The sequence below is a fragment of the Sphaeramia orbicularis genome, chromosome 4 (assembly GCF_902148855.1).
Source record: "Sphaeramia orbicularis chromosome 4, fSphaOr1.1, whole genome shotgun sequence".
Lineage (NCBI taxonomy): Eukaryota > Metazoa > Chordata > Actinopteri > Kurtiformes > Apogonidae > Sphaeramia > Sphaeramia orbicularis.
The window spans coordinates 51,924,527-51,944,551 of record NC_043960.1 but is presented as its reverse complement, the minus strand read 5'-3'; the positions used below and the strand labels follow the sequence as shown (position 1 = coordinate 51,944,551).

The following is a 20,025-nucleotide window of genomic DNA, read 5'->3' as shown; positions in this document are numbered from 1 at the left end:
TGTGCAGGAAAATGGTCTTTGCTAGATTATATATGTATATAAATTAATAGAAATTCATATTTGCACTTTTCTAATGTGTGTACTTAATTGTTCTTCTGTATGATCAAGGCTGAAATAATTTGCACCCCTTACAAACTGTTAAAAGATCATATTTGTAGTGTTGCTGTCAAGGACACCAAATCCATATGCAATTCCAATAAAATTACTTTCCACCATTGGTCCAAGATGTATGTTACCTGTTATTGCATTTTTTCTAGTTTTATAAGACGTTCATTTCCTCAGTGTCTTAGATTCATTTTACACCACAGACAGAGAGAGAGATTAGTCAAAATATGCGGCAGCAACAACAGTCCAGTGTTAGGTAACTGTATTGTGAAGATGTCTACTTTTTCTGGTCTTGGATTCTTTTGCTGATTGAAATGAACTGGCTTTAAATCAATTATTTACGTGACTTTGATGATAGATTGTGTTGTTTGTGTTTTTCCACTTGTGACAATTGCTTTGGATTCATTTCCCTTTTACTGAGTTACTTATTTATTGCATCTGTGTTGTTTTGCCTCATTTTGACACAGTTTTACTGCTTTTAACGACGTTAATAAACAATGGGCTTTAGAGTCCTGAACTACACTGTCTCAGCTACATTAAAGGACATGTCGGGGTTGGATGCATTCTTTGCTCGCTGATTGGCTGCCTGAGCTGCGCTAACTTTGACTCCGCCTCTTTTAAAACCTGCGTCAAGGCAGCAGTAGTTAACGTGACTCCAACAGGAAGTTTACTCACAGACTGTATTTACTTAAAACGAGAGTTAAATACAGTATTTGCAGGGAATACTAAAAACATGTAATATAATTGAAATAGATCAACTTAACATTAATGTTTCAAGACAATTCAACAAACTCTGTGGTATTTTCTCATGGGTGTTTATGGTAAGTGGTGTTCTCTCATCTTTGTTCTATGTATCCTGTTTATCTGGCATGACAGATAACTTAACTTTATTATTTTCTTTTCAAACAGTTTTTGTTGAATTATCATTACTTCAGGTGAAAATGCTAATATCATCCTGGTAACAATGTACTAATAATGAAATATCTAAAATCTGCATCCAGAAGTTCTGCATTCAAAGTAAGTCTAATTATAATGTAAGTCTAGCGTCAGCAAACTGTGTAAAGTAAAAGTGAAAGTAAAAAGTGAAAGAAAGTGACTGTGATTTGCTTTGATTCTGTTTTTTTTTTTTTTTCTGTTTTTTTTTTCTGCTTGCTTGCTCATATATTCATATACATTTTAATCCTTCAAAAAATAGTAGTAGTACATTAGTACATTGATTTGCCCTGAATGGCATATAAGAATTAGTCTGAAAAGTAACTCTAACTAAAAAACAAAACAAAAAAAACAAAACAATGCAGTTTATTTGTATTTCTATATTTCAGCATAAAATGGACATAGCATACTCAAATACTCAAAAACGTGCATCTAAAAAAATGGTACATAAATACAGTACTTGAGTAAAAGTACTCCCTCTCTCTCAGTGATTACTCACTGTCCTTGTGATACAATGTCAAATAAAATGTGGTACTTTATTTTGAAAATGTTCCAGGAAATGCTTCTGCTATGCTAACGGGCTTGACACGGGTGCCATTACAGGATAATAAACAGGAGGTTAGCCAGATTGACAACAAGGGATCTTTGAGTAAGAAAGCGGTTTATAGCCACCTCGGGCTGGTGTTTCTGCTATGAGAAGAGGACACTGGCTGTTTTAGGATTGTGGTAAGAGAATAAAATGACCTGCTGGTTATGCTAATGCTATAGCTAGCGCATTGCCGCCTTCTGCCATTAGCTTGTTTAACGTGTTAGCTAGTTTGGCAGCAGTAACACCAACACGCGTCCGCACGTTAAACTAACTAAATGTCAGTCAGAGCCAAGAGTTTGATGAGAAAATGGTAAATAAACTGCCAGCCTAACAGTTTGTGGATTTTCAAGAAGGCTTTTTATTTTAAATTCAAGACATGATATACCCTCATGAACTTCGGCGATTTTTTTTTACATAACCTAGAAGTGAACCTAATGTCAGCTAATAGAACCTGTCAGTCTCATCCCGTGCAGTGATGAAGTTGTTTGATGACACTATGTTATGAATGACACGCATCCTTCATCTCTATTCTGGCAGATTCCTCCATGGTTTTTACATTTAACCACGGATGACATAACTGTGTGTAAGTGTTTTGCCCTTTTTGACCCTGTGTTCAGATCGGACACCATGGCTGCAGCCCCCCCACTCAGACGGACAGACTCAGCCCGGGGGGAGTTCTCCCCTCTGAAGCACTTTGTTGTAGCCAAAAAGAAGATCAGCGATGTGTTTGATCAGCTACTGGGTTATGTGAATGAGACCTCAGAGTTTGTAGAGAGTGAGTTAATTTATTTAGCAGATGTTTATCGACTACCACTCACCTTGTTTTCTAAATGACTGATGAGTGATGTGTTGTTTTTGTGTATTTCTGCAATTTTACTACAGAAACTTGTACAAATAAGGCTTTGGAGAACATTGCAAGTGAGGATCAAAAGTTGGAGATTCAGGCATATGCTGATAAACTGACCATCATAAAGGAGGTGCTGGCACGAAGGCACATGAAAGTGGCCTTTTTTGGCAGGTAAATGCTTCTGCCACATGAATCACATTCACATCCTTGACTGTTTTGTCCTATTGTTCAAAGGCATTCTGCATGATTAACATGAAGTCAGTTGTCAGTGCAAGTATGTCTCTGCTTACAGCCATCTTCCCAGACACGGATTAATATTATAGCTGGATGATATGACTGAACGTGTTAGTGTTATTACAACAATTAATATGTAAATATCAAATCATTACTTCTTTCATGTGGAAAGGCTGTTTTATGTTCCACAGTAAATAGAAGAAGACAGTTATTTGTGTTTTTAGATTATTTGTTAGATAATGAGACAAAATAATGTAAAAGACACAACAAGAAGAAAATTACGTGAGACAAAAGAGAAGTAAACTGTGTAACAATACAAACACATTTGCAATCTCAAATTTTGTATGAAATGTGAGTAATTTATACTTTTACTTTTCTTTATGGTCAGAACCTTTTAGAAGACTCAAGATTCAACATTTAGAACAATTATAATTCTGAAATTACGTCTTAAAATTTGTAAGAAGATTAGAAATCCAAAAACAGCAGAAGACATATTTTAGCTTTGAATGTAGAATAAAAACCTGAAGTCAAGGGTACAAAATGTTCATCGTGATAAATGTCATTATTGTTTCATCACCTAGATTTATTCAATGAGAATTATCTTTGAAGAAAAAATTTAGTTATGACTTAATCCATGTCTTAATTCACGGAGCCCTAGATAATGGTTTTCACCAACAGTAGGTTGGCGAGTACACACTTCACACAAAACTGGCACGTGTAGAATGCACTGTTAATGTTTTACTGCTCATTATTGTTGGCTGCAGAGATGTGTTGTTTAAAGCCTGAAACTGAATCGGAATACATAATTCCAGTTGGTTTGCGGTAGTAAGTGGTGTGGTGGGTTTGTGTGTCCTTAGAACCAGTAATGGGAAAAGTACAGTGGTCAACGCCATGCTGAGAGACCGCGTACTGCCCAGTGGAATTGGTCACACCACAAACTGCTTCCTGAGTGTGGAGGGCACAGATGACGACAAGGCTTTCCTCAAGACCGAGGGCTCAGATGAGGAAAAGAGCATTAAGGTAAACGCTCCCAAATATTTCTCATATTCACTTCACCATTGTGCTGCAGTTCTTCCTCTATAATGTATTATAATACATTTTCTTTCCTTTAACTAGAACATTTGGTGCACAACAGCTAGAATGCATGACATCAACAAACAAATATTCAATACAATATTCAATAAATGTTCCAAGCAGCAAGGAAATCCTTTTTTTCCCTGGAACAAACGTGCATTTTGTGCAACAAATCCAGTTCCTAATAATGTTAAACAAACAAACACTCAAGAGTCACAATCGGCAATAAAATAAACATTTTTCCTTAAACAAAAGTGCATGATGCCAGTAACAACCTGTCGACTATTTGTCAGCTAGTTAACAGTTGTCGCCTAGGTTTTGTGCTTTGGTGCTTTTTTTTTCACCCCAGACACATAATGATCTAGTGCATTTGATTAAATCCAACAAATAAATTCTTGTATGGACGTAATTCTTACTTTTGGATACTTCACTTTTATATAGAACGTTTTCAGTTATGTAACAGAATACACAGTATATAGCACTGTACAAAGTTGATAAATAAATAGCCTTATTTTAACTGTAATTCTGATAAAATGACAGCACTTAACTGTACTTTTGTGGCTCTCGTCTGTAGACTCACTCCATTTTTTTATTTTTTTTAGTGTAGTAAAATTCGCAAAGTCCAGTTTTCTGGTTGGTGTTAGACTTATGTAACCCATATAACGTAAATATACAACAGACCCACATTAAGTTAGGAGTTCCTTGTTTTGTCTCATCTTGTCAGAGTCCTTTTCCTGTTCACAATCACCCTTTTCTAGCTACGTGTGTTTGCGTTGTGCATGTACAGATTTTAAGATTAAATGGATTTTTCTATCATCATACAATATATAATCATCATGTCACACAGTCCTACTTGTTCTGTAGGGTAATAGATGTACATTTCTAACGCATGCATATGTGTTAGGTGTACACGCAGGTGTAAATATATAATGTTGTGAAATAGGGGTGGGCAATTTGACTGTCTTCCATCGTGAACAATATTTCAACCCAAGATCTGCTAAGGAAACACACTAATCAGTCCTTAAATAAACACTGCATCTTTAAATAGATAAATACCAGCACTGTCCCAACAAACAAATGTGGTCAGTTGTGACACTATTAGGTTGATGTTCATCTTGGAAGTGTAAGTAGTTTTTTGAACAAAAAATTGGTATTGGTATTATTCATGTTATGTTGTTTTTGATCTGGTACTAAAAGAAATATTTAGTATATATTCTGCTTAACAAAAAGTGTGATTCATCATATGTATTATATACAACTGACTGTGCCAGTTGTTAACTTTCCAAGTTCACTTGTGTCATCGGAACTTTTCCATTATAATCAACAGTGTGCAGCATTGCCTACAGTAGCGTGAACTCATACTAAAGTGCAGGATGTTTGGGGTGGTGTCAGGTTTCTGTAACACAAACCCCATGTGTGAGACCTTGCTCTGTTTACTTGAACCCAATAAGCTTAATGAAGTTCTACAGAATGAGCAGGTTTAACAGTTTTTATCTCTTGGCATTTCATGGTGTTTTACCCTTGCTCTTCTGCTTATCAAAGAAAAGAAAAGGAAAGAAAACACCTTCCACTAACAGTGCTCTGGTTTACAACCCTGTTACAGACTGTAAACCAGCTGGCTCATGCACTCCACATGGATGAGAGCCTGGACGCCGGCTGTCTCGTCCGAGTCTTTTGGCCAAAGACCAAATGTGCTTTACTTCGAGACGACCTGGTGTTAGTAGACAGGTAATAAGGCTGACATTTTCCAGGACTTGAACTTAGATTTGCACATATTAGAGTATATGACAACATTAATGTCCTTCTTCACATATTATATATTAATATGTTGCTTTTACTTCCCCACCTCCATTCATTAGCCCGGGAACAGATGTCACATCACAACTGGACAGCTGGATTGACAAGTTCTGTCTGGATGCTGATGTCTTTGTACTGGTGGCCAACTCTGAATCCACTCTTATGAACACGGTAATGTCTCTTATTGACACACAGCATCACTGTGACAATGTGATTTATTCTTTTTTTTTTGTCATATTAGAATATCAAATATTATATATTTTTAAAGATTTGATTTATTCTTGATAGATTAAGTGTATCTGGGATTCTGTATGTAACCATTCCAAAGGTGATTCCCAATGTGTAGAAATAGGAATAAAACAGAACATTTTGTCTGAAAACAATATTATTTAACTTTATGGGCAACAGTGTATATCCTGAATTAAACATGATCATATAGAAAACAGGATATCCTCTATATTCTCATGGTTATTGATTACAGCATCATATACAACATACATTGTTTTGGTGAATAATGAATGATCGCTTCAGTGACATTCTGAGAAGGAAGTGCATTATCATAATAATCACATTGAGAACCTGCTGTGGGGTAGACTTCATAGAATTCATATGTATATTGTGTATATTTTTAAAAACATTACTTTTTTTTAGCTGCATCCACACAACTCCATAAGGTGATTTATCAGATGATTCCCATTATTCAGTGTCTTTAAATTTGTCACAAACCTTTACATCAGGGGTGTCCAACCCCGGTCCTCGAGGGCCTATGTCCTGCATGTTTTAGATGTGTCCCTCTTCCAACACACCTGATTCAAATGATAAGCCTATCATCAAGCTCTGCAGAAGCCTGATAATGACCATCAGGTGTGCTGGAAGAGGGAAACATCTAAAACATGCAGGATACCGGCCCTTGAGGACCAGGATTGGACACCCCTGCTTTACATGGATGAAAGATGAACTAAAAATCTTTCAATAGCCAAAGGTCAAGATTTCTATGACCCTATGTCCGTCCAGTCTTATGTATGTGATATGTAATGCATAGGATTAGATCTTTCTAATCTGACACAAATGTTCACTTTAGACTCAAGATTGATCTAGGCGTTGTGACTGTGATGATGCCAACTCTATATTGTTGTAACTAATACTCACACAACACAGTAACATACAGAATGAGTTGTGAATATGCCACTGAACTGTCCTAAAGGGGCTGATGTGGATATTTTTGTGTTTCTGAGCTGAGTACCAAGTAGAGAATGTGGCTACTTGTGTGGAAACACACAGGCCCCACTCTTGTTTGTGTCTGCTCTGGCATTCATGCAATGTAAGCCGGACGAAGTCGGTCACAGAGCTCCTTAACCTGACTGCAGCTCTTAAAGGGCTAGCAAACACATTCCTTTGTTGGTTGCTAAATGAAAATAAAGCCAGGCACAGAGACTGACTGTGGGCATGCAGATAATGGAAGGTTGTGGGGTCGTGGAGGCGGGGGTTCAAACATTAAGCATTTTATGCCAATGCTGAAATACCCACAGCATTTCTATTTTTATGCTATCAAGATTAACAAACATGGCTTTTTCAGGCACCTTGAGCATTGCTAAAAAGAGAGAAATTCTGTCCTAAATGACAAGTTTTCTAGTGTTGTGAGCAATTTGATAACTGTTAACCAACTCTCTAACACCATCTAGGAAAAGCACTTCTTCCACAAAGTGAATGAAAGACTATCGAAGCCCAACATCTTCATCCTTAACAACCGCTGGGATGCCTCCGCAAATGAACCAGAGTACATGGAGGATGTGAGTCATCCAACCAACATTTAAAATCATAAATAAATCAATCAATAAAATGACAGATCAACAAGAACTGCAAGTATTCTTGTCCTGTGACTCTTTCTACCAGGTGAGGAAGCAGCACACAGACCGCTGTGTCAACTTCCTGGTGGAGGAGCTGAAGGTGGTGGATCGTGAACAGGCACCAAACCGCATCTTCTTTGTCTCTGCCAAGGAAGTGCTCAACTCCCGCATGCAGCGTGCACAGGGTATGCCTGAAACAGGTGAGTCCTTATCTGATAGCTGAAATTATTAACTGTTAAGAAAGAGGATGGAGAACAGGTTCATAGTTCTATGTTCTAAAGCTGGGGTAATCAAATACGGTCCTCGAGAGCCAGTATACTGCATGTTTTAGATATTTCCCTTTTCCAGCACACCTGATTCAACTAATGATCAGCTCATTATCAAGCTCAGCAGAAGCCTGATAATGATGTAATGTCTGCCAGGTGTGCTGGAAGAGGGAAATATCTAAATACCCATGACTATATATTACTATACTTTGTATACTTCCCCTTATTTTTATGATGTAGTTAGTGTTTTTTCTCAGGACCTAAATTTAAGGAGCATTGTCAAATTCCTTATTTGGCCTCAACTTTCTGACTTTTCAGTTTGATCTGAACCAAATCTGAAGGATCGGAACCACAGTGCTCAACAAAAAAATGTTCTTAACCCTTCCACTCTATAAACAATGTTCAATTAAGTTTTCAGGTTCATTAGGAAAATTGACTTCCATATTAAAGCATTGCCATATATGTTATTTGGCTAACTGGTGACCCAGTAAAATGGGTCTACATCTTATGAGGTGTTTGGTCCCTTACTTTAGTGAAGGCAGCTCTAAATGGCTTGAATATGCAGTAGTCTCACTGAGTGGATTTAATTAATGCATGTCAGATGCATCTTTTTACAGAATTGTGCACTAACTGCCCAGCACCAAATTGCAAACATTGAAGAGTCACCATACTGTTAGCTTGTCAAACAGTATAAAATATTAAGTTACAGTAGAGTCAGATATTTCAGTATGGGTTTGTTGGAAAGTGTAACATCTAATGCAAACATTTCCTCCAATAGGGGGAGCCCTGGCTGAGGGCTTTCAGGAAAGACTGAAGGAATTCCAGAACTTTGAGAGGAGGTTTGAGGTATATTTGAGTCTGCTTATTGTCTTTTTGTGTGTGTGTGTGAGTGTCTTCTCCATGACTTCCAAAAGTGTTAATCTTAAGACTCTGCAAATCTCTAGAACTGTCTCATGAATCCGAGAAAGAAGAGAAGGAAGTGATTTTCTAATAAATCTGGCACAAACGTGAATACGCAAACATATATTTGTATCAGAAAGAGCAGATTTGCACCTGAGGTAAAATGAACACAATGCGCAGGTATAAAGGATGAAGACGTTGAGTCTTAACTGATAAACCATGAGTTTAGTTTAGAACAAAGAGCATGGAGTCAGGTTAGTGTTTGTGCATCTTCTGGCTGCTGTTGGTGAGAGTGTTTCCCCTGCAGGTGAAGTAACACCTGACCTGAGCAGATAAGTTCTGGGTCTTCACTAACTGGTCAGGTTTCATTTGACCAGTGAGCGCTGGGTTTAGAGGGGTCCCCACCCACACGGCCTCCGACCATACATGGTGCCTTTTCCATCAACTTGCGTCTTCATTGCTGAAGTCTAGATTCGCTTAGGCGAGGACGTGTTTTTTCCACTTTTATTTGTTCTGCATCATGCTTGTTGAGTTTTTCCATTTCTGTCTGGTTGTATTATGTTTACATATTTTGCTTTTGTAAATTAAATCGTGTTGGGGAAAATGGTAATAATGCCCATGTAACATGGATGCCAAACTAATGCATCAGACCTACTATGGCCTAAGGTGTAGGAAAATGACAGACATCCAGGAACGGTCTGATGATAAGAGAAACTGCAGTTTTATGAGACTTTAGCAAAAGCCTGGGAATAAACATTGTCATGATCTAAATTTTCAATTGGAGGTCAAACTGATGGAAAAAATATGAAAATAGTAGGCCTGTAATGGTACACAAAATTTCCGGTTCGGTACGTTTTTGGTTTTCAAAGCCACGGTTTGGTTTTTTTTGGTTTGGTACGGGAAGAAAGAAAACCCCTCAAAATGTCTTTAATACATTTATGAATTTTTGAACCTTTTCCCCCCAATTTTTGGACACAATAGAATATAGGAAAACAGGAATAATATAATTCTGCAGCTATAAATCAAATAGAAAATAAAATAAATTATTAATATTACTAAATGTATTTTAAACATTAGTATTGCACTTTTCCCTGACAGATAGTTTTGAACAAACAAGAAAAATCTAATCACAGTTCTGTCAGTTCACATTCTGCATAAAAATATCAACAAAAAAATTCTGCATGAAGTGCAACATTAACAAGAGGGCAAACTGGTATTCTGTTTAAACAAACTGAAGAGAAACATTGACAACACAATGAACCAAATTATTTATTTTAGGACAGAGAACAAACTGTTTAGAACACTGTGTGTATTTGTGTGTGCCTGTGTGCACGGGGGATTTTTTTTTTTTTTTTTTTTGTCGGAGCTGGGGGGTAGGGGGGGCGTACGGTTATATACCTGGGGGTGCGGTCCATAACTAACGTAACAAACGCTGTCGTGAAACGAAAGTGAAACTTTACATACTTTCAACGTTCTATTTATTCCTCTATTGTACAGCGTGCGTGACAGACAGGCAGACAGACAGACAGAGCTAGTGTAAGTGTTTTAGAACTACTGTAGTTCACAGGGGCCAAACAACGTCTGTCTTATTAACGTCTCTTTCCTCGTTGTTGTCTTTCACCTGAACCTGAACTGATCCAAACTGGACTGTAATGATGGTGGAGGGTCTTCAGTCTCTTCTTTCCAGGTTCACATCATATTTGTTGTTGTTTTTTTTAACGTTATATCAGCTGCTATTTCATATTTCGGGTCCATGTGTGCTCCTTCAATATGTCCATGTGAAACTTATGCGGATTTAAAGTTCCGCATTGAACGACGTCTTTCATTCCTTTTTCTTTTTGTCAACATACTGTGCCGTTTCGGTACAGCTGTGTACCGAACCGAACAGGTGTGTAGTGAAACGGTTCGGTTCGGTACGTGTACCATTACAGGCCTAGAAAATACTTATTAGATGTTTTTAAAATCTTAAAGTTATTGTGACTGTTTTTATATGCCAGCCCTGCTTTTAGGAATCATCAGAGGACTTCACATTTTGTTTATAGATTATAAAAATCTGAAAGACAAAGACACCTCAAATAATAGTTACACAAAGACCCTAGTCCTTGTTTGTAAGATAATGTAATAAGTACAAATTTCACAATATTTTGCTTGTATTTTTGGTTGCAGTCACCTCATGTTTTTATGATTTCTCCCCACACGTTACTGTGACTTTATAAACCGAGGGCTGCGGGACACCAGACAGACACACTGCTACTGTCATGTTCCCCCTTGTGTTTCTGTTTGGTTTCCTGTCATAAGTTCAGGCAGCAGGTGTCTGTCTGGTCCTGTGTTCATCCCAGTTCATGTGGCCCCTGTAACTGTCATAGTAACTTGTGTGTTATGGCCTCGCAGGAGTGTATCTCGCAGTCAGCAGTGAAAACAAAGTTTGAGCAGCACACTATCAGGGCCAAGCAGATCACTGAAAAAGTCAAGAGTATTATGGATGCCATCAACATCGAGGCGGCTGAGAAGAGGTGAGACTGTTTTCCTTTTTTCCCCCTCTCCTACACTTTTAGTAGGAGGGGGCTCATAGAGATACAGTTTAGTGGAGAGACACAGGCTTATTATGTCTTAGTTTTTTTTTTTGTTAATGCAATGACGGGTTTGTAGAGGTACATCTTTAATTTTTGGAACTAAAAAAAACCTAATATTTTTCACAATATTAATCATATACATAAAGATGTTGATAATTAACTATTTTGAGAAACATTTCCCAAGTCAACAACATCAAATGTTTGTCAAATCATTCTTGGATATGTAGTAATACATGATAAAAACAGGAAAATGATGGTTAACTGCCCACGTGGTCAAATGAGGACTGGAAAATGGAAATTTTGAGGAAATATGATAATTGTGCAGCAGTCAATAATACTTCTGATACTCCTAGAACCATAACAGAGGTTGTTACTGCAGAAACAGGACCTTAGCCTCATAGCATAATTGCCTAAATCATATTTTTGGCCAAACTGTGATATCTGCTTAAAATGATTCAACAGCGTTAGGAGAGCAAAGTTACACAGATATCACAATTTGGCCAAAAATATGACTTAAACAGTTATGCTATGAGGCTAACGATAAGCTAATGGCTCATAAAAGAGTATTTGTGTGTGGAGCTCTCAAAGGAGCCGTCATTTTGTAATGTTAAGAATTTTTTGCCAATTTCAGACCCTGACAAAGAAAAAATACATAAGGTAGACCTGAACTGACTTCAAGAGCAATAAATAATCGTGGTCTGTTTCACAGCTTTAAATGCCAAATCATCCAAATGTTACACTGGTTTAGTGTAACATCTGATGAAGGTGCACTCCAGTTCCTATGTCTGACAGTCTGTTGTTTGATGGGTTTGGGGCCTCAGAGTGGCAGCACTGGAGGACAGAGAGTATCAGATGGACCGACTGGAGTTCGTCAAAAATCAACTCAATTTGCTGATCGATGATATCAAAAAGAAGATTAAGGCCATCAGCGAGGATGTTGAATCAAAGGTAATACAGATGACAGCTATTGAAGGAACATCACATCGATTATAGTAATGAGCCAGGTGTCATTGTTCACCCAGTCTTCGGGTGTTTGGGGTCATTGGAGCACCCTGCCATTAATGTGTTGTGCTGCTGATTCTTCTGTCCAGGTGTCCAATGCTATGGGGGAGGAAATCTGCCGACTTCATGTGATTGTTGAGGAGTTTCACACTGACTTCCACCCTTCAACTCATGTCCTCAAGCTCTACAAATCTGTAAGTACATGCACAGCTGCAGAACCTGTATTTTCATGGGTTTGAGTCAGATACTGTCTGTACTGTACCTGGAGTCACTGATGGACTAAAACCAGGCTGTGGTGTCCACTTCAGAAAGGCAAATGAAAACAGGTGGAAAGCATCATTATCTCAAAGTCATCTTTATTGTCAGTTTTGCCATGTGTACATCGTATACAGAAGACTGAAATTACAAAACTCTATTGGCCCCACGGAGCAACATGAACATACTAGAAAAAAATAGAATGAAATATAACTATAAAAAGCAGGGGGTTGAAGAGACAATAAATAGACAACAAAGGTGTAACAGTGAAGTTAAACAGTGAGTTATTGGTAATAGATGAGTTTTGAGTTAAAGTGACATGCAATATGTGCAATATGTAGTAAAGTGACTGCACTTAGATGGAATATATTTCTTCAGACTGGATGCAAACATACAGCTTCACTGTTTAGACAGGCTCTAAATGAAGTCATCCAGTGTGGTTTTACATTACCCTGCCAGTGATTATGTATGTATGATGACAATGTGTTTTATACAGAGGAATTTTAACCAAGGTTAATAGTTGAACAATATTCCGGTTTTTGCCCCTAAGAAAGACTAAACTCCCTCTAAGCTATTTACTTGTCTATTAAAAGAAATATTTCAATGATGTTCTCGTTTATGCAGCTTTGCAAACTCAAATTAAAATAGTCTTCCTCAGATTTTAATAGTCTCCCTGTTTTATTCCTTCCAACGCTTTCTTGAAAAGGTCAGCTCTTCAACATCGATTCACATTCAGAAACCTGTTAATATCCTCTGTCATAATGTTTAAAATGTCAGTGTTTTTCAGAGTATGCATCTGTACCACAGAAGATCTTTGTGTCTTCTCCATCTGACTGTAAACAGGACTGAGTGTCACAACTGCATGATCCACATGCTGTATAACTGTCCAAAGAACCCTTGTAAAACTAGAATAATATTGACATATTCCATCTGTGCTGGAAAACACACAGCTCGGATATTAGTGGAATATGTAAATCTCCTCACCATCTGAAGTCCAAGGATCATCGAGGTGTTGGACAAACCGTAACCTTTAAAGGCCTTAAAAAAAAATCCTTCTTTTTCATGATGTTTCTGTCCAGGAAAACCTCAGCAAATGTTGTATTTATTTAATTCTATGATTTGGATTAAGTGTTTATGTCGGTATTAGGGGCTAATACTTTCTTATTGAATGAATTGTCAAAGATTCACACCAATTTAAAACCTTGTGAATGAGGTGGTTGCCTTATGCCGTGGTTCCACTAGGTGGTACCAGCTTGACTTGACTCAGGTACCAGGTACCATTGCTGAAGACCATTTCCATTACAGGATACTACTGACTTTAGAGTACCTGGACGTCATAGCGACGCTGCATGTAACTTATGTGACATCTGCTCTGAGAGTTGCTGATAAACTCGCTCGTTGCTTGTTGCCCTGTCAAGCTCACACTGAATCTTTTCATCGGCCACCAAGGACAGAAATGTCTGAACCTCCTCGACAGACCATGGTGTCATTTTGCAGGCTGTTACCATGGATTAGCCTACCAGTATATTTACTGTAAACTTCCATATCTGTCTTTTTTTTTTTTTTTTTTTAAATGGCGTGTTGTGCATTGATGACGCAGAGACAACTCTCTAACCAATCAGATGTCTGCAGTGTCTCTTTTCACCCATTTTGGAACCTCAACCAAGGAAGTACTAAGAAAGTAGTACCGGGTGCCAGTTTCCAGGTTCTTTTATGTAATGGAAATCCAAAAAGCCCGAGCTGAGTGGAGTCAAGTCGGTACCATGTAGTGGACACGTGGCATTAGATTGGCTACATGAGACACTTTTATTTTGACTGTTTGTCCAGTTCCTAGCGGAATATCAGGGTCCATGTAAATGCAGCTTATGTTCATAAACCAGAGTGCAGAGTAAAATGTTTTTTATTCTTTCATGTCGTTATGTTCCTGTGACCTTTGACCCCTGTTGTTGTAGGAGCTGCTCTCTCATGTAGAGGAGGGAATGGGCAAGAACCTGGCCTTCCGCTGTTCTGACGCCGTCAATGCTTCAGTTCAGTCTTCTCAGCAGTACATGATCGGTAAATCCCACCTTTACACAGCACACACTTTGACTGATCTCAGACAATTACAAACCCTTGTCCACCTGCTGATTTTCATTTCAAGGCTGTCTCATTTTATTTTTGTGCCATCTGAATCTTCCTGTTTGTGTGCATTTTAGTTGTTAAGGAGGTTGGCCATAGGAGTTGGAAGTAATAATACTGAGTGTTTCTACTAAAAAAAAAAAAAAATTTGTACAAGAAAAACTCAAATCAGCTTCTGGTTAACAAAGTAGTGGTTCATTAATAGTCAACATTAATTGGTTGTTGTGATGATGTTAATATTAATTATAGGTTTACATGAACTCTGTTGACAGGTCTTAAAATACTGGGGTAGCTATAACTACTATTACTGCCCGACAGATGATATTGACATCATATTTTATTTCATATTTTATATATATATTTTATATTGTATTTCCACATATCATATTTTACAGAGGTTTCATTAAAATCACGTCTCGTGTTAAATGCCTGTTGCCTTGATCCGACTCCTCCGCTCACATTTCTGATGGGAGGGGCAAAGACGCAAAGAGAAGATTCAAGGATGTACAAATTGGGAAATTTCTGGGAAGAAAAGAAGGTTTAGACTTCAAGGCATTTCAAGTCTGTTTCATGCTTCTTTTTTTTTTCATTCAGTGTTTGTCTAAACCTTTCAAGCTGTGGTCCACAACGCCCAGCCCCCTGCTATATTTAGCCCTCACTCTGAATGCTATTATCTCATCACAAATGTTTAGCACGCATGCAAGCTGTGCTCAGTGCAGTGATACTGAAAAGGTGTTAATGTGCCCTCTGGTCAAATTGTGGAGGTGTGACGTATTTTCATTGTAATAATTGTTTTAAAGGACCAAGACCAAATGAAAATTCAAATGAAACACTTCTGTTTCTGCCAGAAGTCAGAGTCCTGATTAGTTTTGTCTTTATGCATCAGTGTTTGTTAAAATAAAAAGTAATGCAGCTGCTGATTTGTGTGTTTTTGTAACATGCCTGTTTTGTCTTGTCCCTCTGCAGAGAGCATGCTCCCTCTACTTCCCTCTGCAGTCCAAGGTCAAATCCACATGTTGGTACCAAGCAGGAAGTTTGACTTAAGTTACGACCTGAACTGCGCCACGCTTTGCAGCGACTTCCAGGAGAACATTGAGTTCCAGTTTTCATTGGGCTGGACGGCATTAGTCCACCGCTTCCTGGGCTCAGTCAATGCACAGAAAGCCCTCAAACTGATGGACCAGAGCTTACAGGTGAAGGCTGGGGGAGCCAACACTTAATCACTTAGATTATCTCTGTCATACCTACACATCAGGTCTAATGTTATGACCTCACTCAGACTTCCAGACCGGCACTACCACTGGCTCGGACACCTTCCTCAGGACCCCCCTCTACGACAGCCCCACCAAACCAGGAGACAGCACTCATGACCCAGGAGGACCTGATGGTGGCCATGGCAACCAATGTGGCATCCCTGACTTCCCGCACTTCAATGAGTGTAATAGTAGTTGGAGGCGTGGTAGGTTAAATCCAGAATTATTGATTTATTGAGTAGTTGTGTTTAGTTGTGTGTGGTCAGTAATACATTTTTATGTTTTTGTAGATTTTTGTTAATAAAGGCAAAATATGTACCATCCATCAAAAACACTTCAGACTCATACAATAATAGTCCTTGTCATCATTTCTGAGCCTCACCTGTCACTCAATCTTGCCTGAAAGACTAAAATCTGGGCAAAGAAGACACATGACGCAAACCTTTCAGCCTATCACTGGAAAACAGACCTGTTGACGACAAAGTAGAAAGGAGGACATTTGTGCTTCTGCTGTGTATTGCCGCTAGAACATTTCTATAGAGTTTTACTAATATTTGGGTGTTTTGACATTTTTAGAAGATAACTTCTTCACAGCTTTTTTTCCTCACTGCACTGCTCGCTCCCCTTATTCAGTCTATTACTCGCTCAACCAGTACTTCTCTAGCTCATTCTAATTGGAGAAGAGGCAGAGTTTGAATAGTTGTGTTTAGAAACACAAGACTGTAATGTTACATACTTTGCCTTATTATTATAATTTTCTGAGTTTCTGAAGTCCTAAAATGTGCTATTTTATCTTGTGTGCATAAGATGATGAAGTCACACAAATAGTAATGTTAGACAAGATAAAAACTATCGATACAAAAGTGGGTAAAGATGTCTGAGTATTACAGAAAAGCATCTTTGCCCTTAACTGTTAGCAACTGAGAGAACTGCAAAAATAGGTTATGATGCAATAATAGTGGATGCATCTGACTGAATTTGTATTTGGTAGGTTTGGAGAACTGTGGGCTGGAGGCTGATCGCTCTGTCAGCGTCACTCTACGGTCTGCTTTACCTGTACGAGAGACTCACCTGGACCACGAAGGCCAAGGAGCGCACTCTGAAGCGCCAGTTTGTGGACTATGCAACAGAGAAGCTGCAGCTGATTGTCAGTTTTACTAGTGCAAACTGTAGTCACCAAGTCCAACAGTAAGTTCTGATGTGGTCCCACATATGTCATATGACAGTAGACCAGAGTGACTGGGGCGTCACGTGGGTCTGATCAACCCTGAACTTTGGCTGTTCTGTTACTGTGCCTTTAGATGTAAGCTACTGGAATAGAACTGGTGATTGCTGAGGTTTTTCCAAAGCTAAATTCTTCCTTTCACATGTAACACATTGAGTTTTACTGTTGGTTTTCTGTTAACATCAAATGGTCACATGCTGTGCACATGGACACACAAAGCCATGATGTTCCTAATACACACACACACACACGCACACACAGCGGGCCACACCCAGCCCTGCGCCCCACCCAGCATCCCCCTCTGTAGCAGGGCTAAATAAATAAGCAGTGCGATGCTGTGCCCTTTGTGTTGCCAGGGAGATGGCGACGACCTTTGCTCGGCTCTGTCAGCAGGTGGACCAGACACAGACAGAGCTGGAGGCAGAAATCCACCGACTGACAGCCAAGATAGACCAGCTGGAGATGGTCCAGAGCCACTCCAAGAGCCTGCGGTCAGTCCAGCTCCTGTTCTTAAGGGGGGCGGGGGGGGGTTATTGTTGGAAAGTATTCACTAATGCAGATGTTTTTGCACTAGTGTAGTTTCTAGGGGTGCGGAAAAAAATTGATTATTCGATGCATCGCGATGTGGATGTGCCCGATTATAGATCAATGAAGAAATATTAAAAATCAATGATGGATGGATGGATGGGCTTTATCTCAAACTGGGAAATTACAGTGTAGCAGCAGCATGACACACTTTCAATAACAATATAAAACCACATCAAACATGAGTAAAGAGAAATATAACATAAGAGCAAATGTAATGAATGCAATGTTATTTTAATAATATTGACGGTGTAACTAAAAAGACAACTGAAGTGCGACCGCTGCCCTGCCCCGAACAGTTTACAGCAATGCACACACAAAACAAAAAGATGGCAGAAAAACAAATCCATGCGGTGCCTACAGCTCGGTTAAAAGTGAGTATATGGGAACATTTTGGTTTCTATGAAGTCGAGGGGAAAGGAGAACTGGACAAAAGCCATAGTATTTGCAGGGTGTGTCGAGCACCAATGAAGTATTTTGGGAACACAACGAACATGATTAAGCATATTCATCTCCCTGGTGGTTCTTTGTAGGGCTGCACAATATTGGAAAAAAACTGACATTGCGATTTTTTTTTTTTTTTTAATCATTCAGTATATATTGCGAATGAAAAAATACAGTAAAAAGTGCTTTTAGGATGCTTGAAATAAACATTAACAAAATAGTGTTATCAGTTTAAGAAAACTACATGCATGACCTGCAATATGACAATATTACTTTTTTAGTGTACAAATAGAGCAACATACCCATATGAATATATAAATAAGTAAAAGCACAAAATACCCATGTGAATATATAAATAAAAGAGCTAACAGGATTCACAAAAAAGAAAACAAAAATGAACCGCCGACATGTCCGCATTTGAATAAATCCCTAAAAATATCGATACAGTGTCATGAAATTAAATGTCACGATATATTGCAGAACTGATATTTTCTTACACCCTTACTCTAAATGCAGCGTCTGATGTGTGTTTGCTTTGCGTGTGCAGACATAAAGCCACAGATCTGGAGAAAGAGCTGGAGGAGTTCACCAAGCAGTACCTTCAGCCTCAGTGAGCCGCTCCTCTTCATCGTCTCATTCCTCAGTGACGCTTCAACGGAGCCCCGGACCACCTCACCTCCACCACACCACGGTTTGACCAGTGATCAGAGGGAAGGAAGCAAGCCGGAGCTATTTTGACAATCGATGAAATGTTTTATGAAGAGAATCCCAGACGTCTGCAGTACCCCACGTGTCCATTCTGTCCTTTTCTGTTTCATTTGTAATGTTATTATGAGGAGATGTTTTTGTCCCTTTAGTGTTTGACCTTTTGTAGTCACAGTTTATTGAATGAAAAGATGATTTCTAACAATCGTAGTGGACAGAGAAAAGGAAAGACCCAGACATGTCAGTATTTTTCCCCTCGTGGTTTTTCCTCCTCAGCTGCTCGATGCGGTGAGCAAACTGGACCAGAACCAGTGAACACACTGCCTGGACACTGAGCTGAGCAGTGCTGAGTGGAGCTGCTCTACCAGGAGGCCATTCTCTACTGGACTGGTGCTACACTAACACTAATGTGCTTCTAACTGTGAATATGCCTTTTTTGACGAAACTGTGGAGCAAATGAAGTTTGTACAGTCGATGCAGTTGTACATGTAACGGATCAGACACATATATGTGCAAAAACATTAATTGTTTTTGTGAAAAAATAATATAAATTTGATTAAGAAGGGGAAGCATGTATTTAACTGTAGGTTTCTGTTCAGTTTTGTAACTGTCTGAACTGTAAAGAGAAAAGGCTTTAGAATTCCTCCTATATTTTATAATCTGCTGTGTTGTTTCAACCCAGTGAAGCTCCAGTAATGACGACACCGGTCTGCACTTGGCAAACGCATTGGTTTGTTGAATGTGCGTCCAAATACCTCTAGACTGTAATAAATCTACTGCAGTCTTTAACTGTTGTCTGTGTATTTGAAAGCCTTCACAAACATTCAGAGACAGCAAGGCAATAGATAGATAGATAGATAGATAGATACTTTATTGATCCCAAAGGAAATTCTGTGAACTCTTGCTCACATACATACATACAAATGAGATGTAAGAGTCGAGTAGAGAGAATAAGAATAATACATAAATAAAGGTGACAAAGCCATAATATATGAATAAAATGACAGCCAGAAAAATAAATAGCTAGCCTATACAATAAAAACCACAATAAAAGCACAAAAGGTAGTCAGACCAGGGGCACTAAGGTGCAGTCGTCATCATCATTATCAACCTCTCCATCACCTCTCACGTCTCCACCATCCTCACCACCACCCTCCCTCCCCTCCCAGGTGTTTTATTGTACTCCCTGATGCCACGGGGCACAAAAGAGGACCTGAGTCTCTTGGTGGAGGAGCTATGACAGCAGTCTGCCACTGAAGGAGCTCCTCTGCTG

The 20,025-nt window shown here is 38.8% G+C and overlaps 1 protein-coding gene across 2 annotated transcripts; it reads left to right on the top strand.

The window, feature by feature from the left end:
* The first annotated feature begins 1,614 nt into the window (after positions 1–1,614).
* On the top strand, positions 1,615–19,542 carry mfn1b (mitofusin 1b). Of its 2 annotated transcripts, none has more exons than XM_030132179.1 (18): positions 1,615–1,764; positions 2,245–2,402; positions 2,510–2,645; positions 3,566–3,728; positions 5,386–5,510; positions 5,642–5,750; positions 7,262–7,369; positions 7,473–7,626; positions 8,471–8,538; positions 10,984–11,105; positions 11,987–12,113; positions 12,257–12,361; positions 14,375–14,477; positions 15,507–15,733; positions 15,820–15,999; positions 16,785–16,981; positions 17,375–17,509; positions 18,595–19,542. In XM_030132179.1, the coding sequence occupies exons 2-18, from the start codon at positions 2,255–2,257 to the stop codon at positions 18,659–18,661; spliced, it is 2,274 nt and encodes a 757-aa protein (XP_029988039.1). In that variant the 5' UTR covers positions 1,615–1,764; positions 2,245–2,254; the 3' UTR covers positions 18,662–19,542. The 2 variants fall into 2 exon arrangements, with proteins under 2 accessions (XP_029988039.1, XP_029988040.1); XM_030132180.1 differs by having other exon boundaries at positions 2,236–2,402.
* The last annotated feature ends 483 nt before the right edge of the window (positions 19,543–20,025 follow it).

Bases quoted from the DNA above. Each gene is read 5' to 3' on its own strand.
- mfn1b (XM_030132179.1), top strand. From the start codon at position 2,255: ATGGCTGCAGCCCCCCCACTCAGACGGACAGACTCAGCCCGGGGGGAG. The intron at 5,511-5,641 runs GTAATAAGGCTG...TCCATTCATTAG, and splicing joins GACCTGGTGTTAGTAGACAG to CCCGGGAACAGATGTCACAT. The intron at 14,478-15,506 runs GTAAATCCCACC...GTCCCTCTGCAG, and splicing joins TTCTCAGCAGTACATGATCG to AGAGCATGCTCCCTCTACTT.